The sequence below is a fragment of the Lytechinus pictus genome, chromosome 10 (genome assembly GCF_037042905.1).
Source record: "Lytechinus pictus isolate F3 Inbred chromosome 10, Lp3.0, whole genome shotgun sequence".
In the NCBI taxonomy this organism is placed as follows: Eukaryota; Metazoa; Echinodermata; class Echinoidea; order Temnopleuroida; family Toxopneustidae; genus Lytechinus; species Lytechinus pictus.
In genome coordinates this window covers 21955746-21968514 of record NC_087254.1, presented here as the reverse complement: position 1 = coordinate 21968514, position 12769 = coordinate 21955746, and the positions used below count along the sequence as shown (strand labels likewise).

The window sequence follows — 12769 nt, the reverse complement described above, 5'->3', positions numbered from 1 at the left end:
GATTTAAATAAGGCCAGGGATAGAATTGATAATTTTATCATGAACATAGCACAGGGAGATCTGAAGGGTATTGAATAAAAGATGCAGTCAATTGTATAACTGGTTGTAACTATGGAAAACAGTGTAAAAAAATAAAATCAATTTTTAAACTGTTTATGTTACAGACCTATGGTGTGGGAGCAACATTGCAATGCTTCTACATCTTCATTAGATTACTATGTTGTTCTCTTGATCGATCGATATGTGTATGATAAATATCAAGTCATTTGCATTTTTGAAATCACAATAACAGTGGCAGTCAGCAATCTTTGAGTGTGATTACACTTGACTCTACACTCTGAACAATAGAACAGTAGAGCCAGAACAATAGAACATTAGAGCCAGAACAATAGAACATTAGAGCCAGAACAATGGATTCACTGGACCATTTCTAAAGTTCTGGCTCTGAGTGTAAAGTCTGGTGAAAGCCATTGTCAAAGATTGCTGACTGGGTCTGTACTTTGGCCATATGAATCACAAAAGTAATAATCTTGTCAACACAATTGATAGTAAATCACCAATATTATCAACAGTATTACAACTAGCATTGTCATCATCATCACTTACACAATAATCATGACTGCAGCCCTTCACATATATAATTTTATGGAGCTCAATAAATCGCTCTCCTTATTTTTTTGAGGAGCTCAATTGAGCTCCTCAGAATCGCTCTCCTTGAGGAGCTCAAATCAATTCAATACAATACATGTATGCTAAATTGTAGATTTTTCGTAACATCGTATATGCAATAGCTGTGTAGCTATTACTTAATCTGTGGTGAAAGTAGGCCTGGGCTAATACGTTTACAAAATATCGCGCTCCTGCTCAAAAAAAAAAAATGGCAACACCATGGAAATCTACATGTGGGACTACAATATTTACCGAGTGTAAGTTCAAATCAGAGTCGGGAAAGAGGTGAATATTCTTCATTTTTGTGATAGTTTTCAACTAAATCAAAATAATTTCAAGGAATCATGGAAAATAGATGGCCATTTCATGGATTTAAAGATGTAAAATGTGAATTTTTTAAATTTTTTTTTTAATTTTTAGGAGAGCGATTTTTTGTTCTCCGTATTTTTTTAGGAGCGCCGGCGCAATCACACTCCTCAAAAATTCAGGTCTGGACTGTTGTCATCATCATTTACACTTACCACCATTATGATTAACATTATTAACATCATTTTCACAACCAACAATACCACCACCATCATCCTCCTCCTCCTCCTCCTCATCATCATCATCATCACCATCATTATCACTAACAAGTTTTCACTCCAACCATCACTATCATTATCACAATTGCCCTCATGCTCCTTTTTCTCCATCATCATTACCATAACCATAACCCCTATCACCATTATCCTCATCCTCCATCATTACCTTCTTTTGATAGTTCTTCTATGTTGAGTCTGTCCACTCTTGATCATCTCAGAAGCAATGAGGAAATGAGATTCTCCTACCGGCATCTCAGGGTGAACCTCCATCTCAGCGATGAGATCCATGACAAAGTCCGGTCCAGAGAGATCGTAGCGGACATTCTCATCCATCAGCTCCACCGACCAACCCCTGTAACCTTTCTGCAGTCCCCTGATGTGAAAGAACAAAACTATTTTGAAAGTGTGGACTTGTGGACAAGGTGAATGGAAAAGTATGACTGGTGTCCTAGTAAAAGACTAGTGGTGGACTGTAAGTACTTACAAAATGTTTCTTTTTTTTACATCTTCCAGTAAGGCATCTTTTACCAAGATCACTGACTTGATGAAGTGATTGTAAGCCTTTTTCCAGGCAATTTTCAAATCTTGACAATTTCTGACAACAAAAGAGAGAATTAAATCAATGACATAGTTGATTTTGGTATCAATAATCAACTTGCAGTTGATTGCAAATATCTTGTACTACATCTTGCACTGCATTTTAGCTGACAAAGTATATATCATCTTACTTTTGTTTCAGAGCAGCGGCTGCGAAGTCCTCTCCCGTGGTCCATGAATCGACCTGTACATTGATAGGATCAGTCTCTCCAGGAAGTCCGGTGACCAAGGACATGTTAGCCTGTAGTTGGTGAGCCTTCCACTCCAGGAGACTCGGAGGATAGGTCCTACTACCCTGAGACTCAATGGCATGAGGGTCACAGGAGAGAAGCTTGTGCTGGCAGTAGGCCTTGTAACCATCGTAGGCATGGTCAGACACATACCTGAAGAACAGAAAGGTTCTTTTGAAGTTAAACGATGCTCTCAAGTCAAGGTATGACAAACTATTTTTATTGGTAAATTCATGGAAAGGTGTAGTAATGAAAATCAAGTAATTGAAAACATCAACTGATGTCTCTATCTCTCTCTCTCTCTCTTGCTCACTCTTTTGATCTTACTGTTAACTTTAATGTCTGACTCTATCTTTCTCTTTCATATTTAAAAAAAACTTTCTAATTTCTACTAATACATTATTAACATATACCACTCCCTCTTTCTCTTTCTCACTATCCATTCCCTTTTTCCATCTCACAAATCTCCAGTAACCCATCTAAATGAAGATCTACAATGTTACAAATCTGAGTACAGCTTTATAAACTTCCATATTGCAGATTCTCACAGTACTTTGTAGAACTCAGAAAAACTGAACAAACTTACATTGTCCTACATGAATTTCACAAACGATTCTGGATTGTTGCTAATGACAATAAGCCAATAACATAATAAAAGTAGCGTAGAACAAGAAATATAAAACAGAGACCAATGTTTTGACCCTTTATGTATGTTCACCAACTCCACTTACTTGAGGAGGAAGTTGTAAAGCTTGGGAGACGGAGGGAAGGCCGCCATGATGTTGCTAAGCAACAGCCATGCCCTTTCTTGGATGGTGTTGTTGGTGTTGTTCCATGTCTGGCTACAGACCTGGCAGTAGATCTCATCTCGGATGTTACGATTGTTCAAACCCTGCAGCGATATAATATAATGAATAATATTTTACTTACAATGATATATATTACATCTTAAATAAACACTGACTTCTGTAAGCACTTTACAATTAGATTTAAGAGACTTTGTCTGATAAAACATCTGACAAGTCCTTTCATGCAATGCTCCCTAGGGTGGAGAGTGGCAAATTCACATCACTTTTTTTTGCTGAAGGATGCCACAGTGGGGAATTCTAAACATTCATAGTCTTAACCCCCCCCCCCCACAAAAGATATAATATTGCTTTAAATTGATAAATGGACAAAAAACCAGTAATCTATAACTACCTTCTGTACAATATAGTTTCCAGTGATAAAATCCTGAGTTTTCTTGGCGGGGTCATTGCCAGGGTCAGCAGTCATAAGGAACCTTAGAATGAGCTTGAAGACTGCTACGGCCTCATCGTCATCGGCTTCATTGAGGGTATGGAAGCCTGTAGCAATAGGTAAGTCCTGATACCCAAAACCATCACTCTGTGGAATTAAATGTGATAGGATTGGATTGGTTAAGCATGACTGCTTAAAAAATAATAATGACAATAACTGGCTTTTATATAACACGATTCCAGTCTATGACTGCTTAGAGCGCTTCATAATCATTATTACCCGGTTATTGGATTCATGATTTTTTTTGCAGCCTATTATAAGTAGTCTTGCTAAACCAACCACAATGATGTTTCCTAATGGTATCCAATCAGCACCTGGGTGAGAGTGGCAAAGTGTGGATCAACGCCTTGCCAAAGGACAATAGGCCATGGTGGGATTCGAACATACGACCCTCTGATTACAAGGCGAGAGTCAGAACCAATACACCACACACTTCCACCTTCAGAAAGCATGTGGATTATTGTAATAAAAAAGAAAAATGGTTTTACAGCTTGTTTATGGGGCTACCAATGATTGATAAATGCATCAAGCTCCTAATATCAGGGCTCTGTAACACAATGTTTTGTAATGAATTGCCTAATGGCGATGGAACCAAGGAACCTTTCAGCATTGCTCAACCATATTTGCCATCTCTCTTAAGTATGTGGTGTTATGGGGCCCTGGTCAAGTCTTAATGAGATAAAGTAATATGATTACAGTACTTAAACAACAGGCATGTCCAGGGTTGCCACATGATGCATGATGCATTAACAGCTAAACTTGGCTCAAACTCTTGTTAAAGTACTTTAGTTAACATCTTCATGAGAAATAGCAATCAGTCAACATCTTCATTGGATTTGAGCAATCAGTCAACATCTTTATTGGACCTGAGCAATCAGTCAACATCTTCATTGGATCTGAGCAATCAGTCAACATCTTCATTGGATCTGAGCATCGGAGCAATCAGTCGACATCTTCATTGGATCTGAGCAATTAGTCAACATCTTTATTAGATCTGAGCAATCAGTCAACATCTTTATTGGATCTGAGCAATCAGTCAACATCTTCATTGGATCTGAGCAATCAGTCAACATCTTCATTGGATCTGAGCATCGGAGCAATCAGTCGACATCTTCATTGGACCTGAGCAATCAGTCAACATCTTCATTGGATCTGAGCAATCAGTCAACATCTTCATTGGATCTGAGCAATCAGTCAACATCGTTATTGGATCTGAGCAATCAGTCAACATCTTCATTGGATCTGAGCAATCAGTCAACATCTTTATTGGATCTGAGCAATCAGTCAACATCTTCATTGGATCTGAGCAATCAGTCGACATCTTCATTGGATCTGAGCAATCAGTCAACATCTTCATTGGATCTGAGCAATCAGTCAACATCTTCATTGGATCTGAGCAATCAGTCAACATCTTCTTGGAACTGAGCAATCAGTCAACATCTTCATTGGATCTGAGCAATTAGTCAACATCTTCATTGGATCTGAGCATCTGAGCAATCAGTCAACATCTTCATTGGATCTGAGCAATCAGTCAACATCTTCATTGGATCTGAGCATCTGAGCAATCAGTCAACATCTTTATTGGATCTGAGCATCTGAGCAAGCAGTCAATATCTTTATTGGATCTGAGCATCTGAGCAATCAGTCAACATCTTCATTGGATCTGAACATCTGAGCAATCAGTCAACATCTTCATTGGATCTGAGCAAGAAGATACTGACCTATCGCACAATCTAGTGAAGATATTGACTGAGCTGTTAAGTTAAGTACTTTAACCAAAGTTTGAGCCAAGTTTAACTAATGCATTAAGAAGGAACTCCACTTGGCATCTAATGAAGATATTGACTAACTGCTCAATTTAGTTTAAATATTGAATTGGATTGAGCAATTAAGGAACATATTTCTTTAAGATTAAGCAGTTAGTCAACATTTTCATTAGATTGATAAATTATACAAAGAACAAGAAACAAGAAAAATTTCTAACCTTGAAATATATATTGACGTATCTTGAGAAAGGATGGTCATTGATGTTAGCAGGGAAACTGATAGGTCTCTCCTGACGAGCTACTTGACCTACGACCTTTATGAGATTCCTCTCATTGTGAGGCGGACTCCAGCCTGTAAGACAAGCATTAAGAGAAAATGGAAACGGAAAATTGACAATAGTGCAGGGATCGACAATGTGGTAGGAAATTGTAATCAGAGGAGCTGCTCAAAAAACAGTGCTATTACTTATTACATAAGTAATATTATGTTTATTTTCATGTCCCAAATGTAGATTGCATTGTTCATGTTACATCTGTATAAATGTATATAGTTTCTTGTCTATTATGTTTTTGCACGGCATGTAAACAAGATGAATTTCCATTTATGGACATTTAATAACTACTTATACTTATAATACTTATTGATTTTTTTTCAACCAGAGGATCACACTAATGCTCATGTTTCACATTTCCAAAGGCTCAGGAAGAACAAGCAAAGTAGACATTGCACAACATATTCTCAACTCCTCTGGACTACCTAACTGTCCATCTAATTTGTTGCAGTGTGGAAAGGCCCATCTTACCTCTCTGTAGTAGCAAACTGAGTTCATAGGGAATGTCCACCCTGGACACATCTGCTGGCTGGGTTGGTAGGGATGGTGGAGGTGGTGCTCGACTGGCAGCCATCTTAGATGATGCTAGCCGACTTGCTTCTTTCCTTCTCTCTTCTTCAATTCTCTCTCTTTCCTTTTGTATGCGGAGTCTTTCTCTCTTCTCCCGCTCTGCTCTCTCCTCTTTTGCCCTCCTTAGCATCTAAAGAAGACATATAAATGACAGTTTGGGCTACTAGTAATCTGTTGACTACTGAATACTTCTGATTCCTGTAAGTTATATACATAGACCAACCGTTAACAGTAGTCCATGGATTGAGATTGAGAAAATTTGTGAGAGCTTTAAGAATTTTGATTGCTACTACAATACAAACATTGGGATGATAAGTGGGCAGCAAGATAACTACGTCAACAGATGAATACTAATGAATTGACAACTTATTTCATCTGCCCCACCTGAGAAAATGTAAATCTAGGATTGGCCTTTACAGCTATTCCTAGACTCATTCATCATGCAAGCAGTCATCATACTCTATTCAGAGGAATGCTAAAAGAGAGAGAGCCATACAAATAGTTCCAAAATCCACTAAATATGACATGTTTATCTCAAATTTTGTTTCTTTGTATCTTGGGGTTGTTTGTGAAAACAGTGGCATGATCTTACCACAAGGTATCTCCTCCTTTGGAGTCGCCCCCTGTAGAGAGCCTGGAACAGGACCAGTCCCTTCAGGATGGTCCTGACCCTACGCCTCACCAGGTATCCCCTTAAGTGAGCCTGGAGCTGGACCACGGTGTGAAGGATACGATGGTACTGACGCCGGGCTAGGAATCCTCTCAGACGACGCTGGATGACCAAGACAGCCTTCTGGATGATCTTGGAGCGCTCGTATTCTAGGTAGTTCTCTAAGGCTTCTTTCATGAATACCTGTGGAATGATACAATGATCATAGTTTTTGATTACCTGAGTTAGACTGCAGTATGGCACTGAAGAAAATGAATTAACTTTTAGGGATGTGTTTAATCACAGTTTATATTTGTTGAATTGGACTTCAATACTCAACTAAATATAAATTGATTAAGCTCTACAATGTGCACTCATCAACACTCCAATGACATTATCAGACTTCATTACTTTACTTACAAGAATTAATCAATCTTTTTTCTAAAGCAGTCATCAGGGTATGATACACATCCTATTTTAACTTTACAATTCATATTTAGACTTGTATCTGTATTTATGGCAATAGGACAAAATTGTGTACAAGCTTAGGATTAGATATACATGGAGACAAAACTAATTTCAACATGAATTGAATGACTCGGTCTGAAGTTACAATTCAATATCAATCATGCCATTCCCAAATCAAAGGGATTTATGATCCAGAAATTTCAATTTTACAATACCAGTACGATTATCCTGAGCCTCTGCAAAGAAGATCCATTGCAGTTAAATTTATATCCATAATTAGATCTTGATATATCATATAGTGTGAGGGGTCTTAAACCGAGGGCAAAAAGCAAATTTGACCAATGACCTCTTACCTTTGTAGATCCCAGTTGGTAGTCTCCTCTGAACCTATCTCCAACCCTGAATAAGATCTCTTGACAGAGCTCTTTGGCTGTCGCTCGGAATGTGATGTGAGCACTGATCAGGAAACGATACCTGAATATACAATGTAATGTTTGACATCATACTTCATTGAATGTACCAAATAAACCTAATAATAATGAAAATGACAGTGGCTTCTTATAAACAGATCAAGTCTTTGCACCATGACACTCACAAGACAATTACACATACATAACAATTTTTTTTTAAAGAGCGATAAAATAACAAAGTGTTAATCATAAACTGCATTAGGCAAAAGTGTAAATGACCAAGGAAACAAGACAAAAAGAGCTATGGTATAAATGAGACATAATGTGACAATGATAGAATCAAAGAGTGATGAGATAGGTATTACGTACTCTTAAAACAAATATCTTATATCTCGAAAGAAGAAAAAGTTGGGTTATTTTAAAGAGAGTTACAAAAGAGTTTTAAGGAAAGGTAAAAAAAGGAGAATATAAATGGAAAGGTTGATATATAATCATCTGCTCATAGCAAAAAGTATTCTTTCTAATAATTTTGAAGCTTTGGTCCACTTATCAATATATCAATTTGAGATTAATTTGAATCTTTCACAACTTTCTTTTATTGTGACCAATCATATTGTAGGATTTCAGTGGCTTTTAACAACTGCCATTGTTCACAAGTATGATGAAACGGGCCCCAATACTGACCTGTTCATGAATGACAGGAAGGCCATCCTGATTGGGAAACCATTTCTCCTGATGCGGACCGTCTCCAGCATCCCACTGTATCTCAGTTGACTCAGTACAATACCGGTATCAAACAACATAGGGGACTTCTCCTCATTGGGTTTGATGCAACGAACAAAAAATGGATGGCATCTGAAAATGAAATAATATGGTAAAGAGATTGTATGTTGTGGGAGTGAACGAAATACTTATGGTGCACTTAGGAAAAATACCATTAAGGACACGTCATCATTTCAATTGCAAGCATCAAGTACAAACATGAGACCAATCAATTACAACAATATGAAATCAGTTCATTTGTTTTTGATTAGTAGAAGCGGAATGATATCAATTTGAAATTAATTACAAGATTAATGACTAATTTGGGGACCTAAAATTGATTTACAATGTCCCATTAGAGTTTTAACTTGGATTTACGGTCCAATAATGCTTAAACAAGAGCAAGATAATAAACCGGTGAATCAAATTTCTTCTTTTTCACTTAATTAAATTTTTAAGGTATAAAATCTCCTTTCTAAAAGGTTCTTTGTCAAAAATCAATATCCTTGTAGTACATGTAAACTTTAAATTCATAAATTCACACAAATTTTCAATGGTTAATCAACACCTACTTGTTCATATTGTTGATGAGCTCTAGAAGAGACTCATTGAATCTGGTAGCCACAGTTGATGGTCTCATCTTTCGCATCGCTGAAGGGCCACTAGCCCCAATCATAGATCGTCTCTGCTCCATGGTCTGTAATAGCTTGAACATCTCTGATAGCACCTGTAATACATTTTAGTGAATTCTTTATTATTATTTTTTTTTTCTTGAAAATTGGGTTGCAACAATTTACGATCTCATCTTTCTCATGCGTTGGGGCGTTGTAGCCCAGTGGATAAGTCTCTGGACTTTGAAACAGAGGGTCGTGGGTTCGAATCCCAGCCATGGTGTAATTTCCTTCAGCAAGGAGTTCATCCACGTTGTGGATGAATGGATACCTAATAGGAATTTATTCCTTGAAATGCCACCGCGCTGTAAAAGACTGCGGGGCTAAAACCAGGGTAATAATATGATACCAAGTATCAAAGCTCAGTTGAGTATATGCACATAGTAACTGCGCTATATAAATGGACATATTATTATTATTATGCCTGAAAGTCCATTAGCCCTAATCTTAGATCGTGTCTGCTAGGTCGCCTGTAGCAACTTGAACATCTCTGAAAATACCTGTGATATAATCAAATAACTTGGTAATTAGTATTGTTCTTATTTATAAAATCATACAGTCTACCGGTGTTAACAAAAGTGAATATTTTACAAAATTGGTACAGAGGCTTTTACCTTAACCAGAAATTATACAAATAATAAATTGGCAAGGTGAAAATTAAACTAAATTGTCTATAGGCAGTGGTTGTAGACGAACTAATATTTGAACATGTGAGATAAGACCAACTGACAATTAGTGACCCATGTATTCACCATGTGTTAAACAAGTTCTGACCTGATTCTTGCTGTTCTTGAACATCTCCAGGACCTCTGGTTTCAGTACGTCCCTGTTCTTTCCAATGACATTGTCCAGCTGGTAGATCACCTTTCCAGCGTAGTGCTTGACGCAGAACTCAAGACGAGGCTGCTTAGGGCGACCATAGGAGGAGTTGGAGGAGTGATGGTAGTGGCACTTCTCAACAAAAGCTTTCTCTGTTCCCTGTGGCAAACATGCAAAATTCATTCATTAATACTTACACTTTGAATCATACCTAATTATTTATGATTGTGCATTTTACAAAATGAAATTTCAAACTGCATTACAAACACAAGAATAAAATCTTGGCAGTGAACATGACTATAAAAAATACACTGCTTCTAGGCTGAACATCACCATGTTAAAAAAAGATTCAGTATCAATAATTACCAATTTGAGAACCTATACTACTTAAATCCCTGGATGACAGCCCCCCACCCGCAACAGGCTACATAATAAAAAATAAGACATATGGTAATTATTAAATCTTATTGGATAAGACAATGGTCATTGGACAAATTATGGTTTGCCGCCAGATGGGTGCTGAAAGAAAGTATTTACAGTTAATACAAATCCCATACTTCAGAGGAATTGCAATAACCATTGGTATAAGACAAATATTATCAGACCAAGTGGCACTTCCACAATAGGAGTTGGCATCTGTCTGATGGGGCTAAAAGAGAATATTTTATACGAACATAAGTGCCATACCTAGGGGTCATTTGACTAGATTAGACCATGTGGGATGAGACCAAACTGATATCATGCAAGAAAGTGTATGACTGAATTGCGATTCTTAGAGGGAATAAGTACTTCCATGTTTTTAAAAGTCATACCTTGGGAAAGTTGCTTTCATCATCTAGGATGTGTAGAATACCGGTAGGTCTCTTGGCCAGGAGATCCAAGACTGGTTGGTTGTCAACAAATGCGATAGTCTGCCATTCTATCTTCTCTTTGGCATATTCAAGCTAAAACCAAACAAGAAAAAAATAAAGCATATATACAAATCAGTGGCATACCAGAAAAAAATGTCAGGATGGGCAAAAAAAAAAGTTAGCAAAATTGTATCCCACCCCAGGTAAGCTGGTGATGTTGTGAGACCACTTCTGTCTTCTCATTGACATATCGTGCCTGGGCTAATAAAACCTCTAAAAATGTAAAAAATTTTAGGGCAGCTCAAAATAGGCTCTATTAAAAAAATACAGCAATGGTGGCAGTCTCATATTGCCTGAAAACAGTCTCCTGATACCTGTGAAGAACTCTTTTGAGGCAAAAGAAGGTTGCTACCCATGTTATAACTCTAAAATCTAGCTTATTCTGAGCTGTCATCAAAATATTTCAATTTTGAGATTTTTATCAGCCCGGCAGCATATTCATGCAGGCTCAACCATTAAGGAAACCTATCTATAGTGAGGCTGTAAGACCTTGAAACTATGCCAAATGATAATGGGATCAACAATATATGAGAGGCCTTGCAATTTTCCTATACAACTTCTTCTCAAATTTTTCACCCAATGAAGAGTACGGTACAATCTTCACAGCCTCACTCAAGTGCCCCTGTTAGGAATACCCAAAGCCACGAACGATAAGGCTGGGTGTTTACCATTTTTCTAAATTGTTCAAACTTCTACTTTCTAAAATTTTAGATGCTAAGATGCCTTAACAAACATCTGAAATTGTTTAATAAAACTGTATATTCAGAAATTGTCTTTCTTGTTAAAGGAAGCTGTCTGATTTTAATACAATAAATCTGCTTTGTATAGGCTACACAGTAAAAATGACACAGCTAGTAGTGACAAAAGAAAAGATTTGATAATTGTTAAGTGTCATACCTGTTCTAATTGGAAGATATGTTTGTTGAAGTAGAATTGCAGATGCTCATTTGCATAATTAATACAGAGTTGTTCAAAGCCATTTGTCTTGAAGACCTGTGAAAAATAAAATGTTTAAGTTAATTTATTTAACTGATATAAAGATACTTAGTAAACTAAAATTGAAATGCATTGAGAAAACAATGAGGATAATATTAAAGCCAGAGCTTCTTAAAATGGCATTAAACAAAAAAATTGCTGAATATCTTAGAGCAATGAAATAAAAAAAATTTAGACACAAAGATTATTTCTGTCATTCCCAACTTCATTATTTTAATATGAACATATATTGAAATTATGCAAAGGCCATGGAAATAAAACACTGACTTATTCAGTATCCAAAACTATTTTCATCATGAAAAAACAAATCGAAAGGGAATAGATATATTTTTTCTTATTCTTTCTCTAAATTATCAAGGGGAGGGGAGGGCTCGGATCCCCTCCCTTTCCTTCCCAGTGCTGATAATGGCTCAGTGGAAAAACTCAAAAGTTTTACATCATCAAATTTTTAATTGAAATCCTCACCTCGAATCCAAAGATGTCGAGTATAGCAATAGAGGTCATCTTAGCGGGTTGGTTTGTGATGACATTTATACTCCTGACTAGCCATCCAAAAAGACTGGTGTAGAGAGATTTGGATATCCCATCCCTGTACAGGAAGACATTGTTTGACGAAAGTGGTATTAAATTTAATATGGTTGAATTGAGTGATTATGATTATGATGATGGTGACAATATTGATAATGAAGAGGATGATTGTGATGATGACGATGATGATGACAATAATGATAATGCTGGTGACATTAATGATAGTGAGGATGATTGTGATGACAATAATGATGGTGAGGATGATTGCGATGATGATGATGATGGTACATGAGGTAGATGGTGGCGAAAGGATGATGGTAATTATGATAAAATGATATATAGAATTAAAATCTTAATATCTTAACACTTCATATTGCACAGATTAACTTCTGGCTTCCTTTCAAATGTTCAGATGTTTGGGGTCTTTACTTTGACACTCTAGGCAGATGAATGTCTGAAGAAAAAATGTTCTTTCAAATGTTTGATTATCTAGTATCTGCTTTAAAAC

General features: G+C 36.8%; 1 protein-coding gene across 5 annotated transcripts in view; it reads right to left on the bottom strand.

Annotated features, from left to right (window-relative positions):
- LOC129269284 (unconventional myosin-XV-like) overlaps window positions 1-12769 on the bottom strand; it is a 68765-nt gene that overhangs the window by 32350 nt on the left and 23646 nt on the right. For all 5 annotated transcript variants that reach the window (XM_064105552.1, XM_064105553.1, XM_064105555.1 and 2 more), the window contains exons 13-26: window positions 12199-12322; window positions 11635-11730; window positions 10639-10770; window positions 9782-9985; window positions 8909-9063; window positions 8259-8429; window positions 7518-7638; window positions 6640-6900; window positions 5949-6177; window positions 5364-5497; window positions 3281-3466; window positions 2812-2972; window positions 1982-2233; window positions 1420-1626 (exon numbers count right to left, since the gene is read on the bottom strand). In XM_064105552.1, the coding sequence (XP_063961622.1) occupies window positions 1420-1626; window positions 1982-2233; window positions 2812-2972; window positions 3281-3466; window positions 5364-5497; window positions 5949-6177; window positions 6640-6900; window positions 7518-7638; window positions 8259-8429; window positions 8909-9063; window positions 9782-9985; window positions 10639-10770; window positions 11635-11730; window positions 12199-12322 (2433 nt within the window). The remainder of the gene's footprint in view (window positions 1-1419; window positions 1627-1981; window positions 2234-2811; window positions 2973-3280; window positions 3467-5363; window positions 5498-5948; window positions 6178-6639; window positions 6901-7517; window positions 7639-8258; window positions 8430-8908; window positions 9064-9781; window positions 9986-10638; window positions 10771-11634; window positions 11731-12198; window positions 12323-12769) is intronic.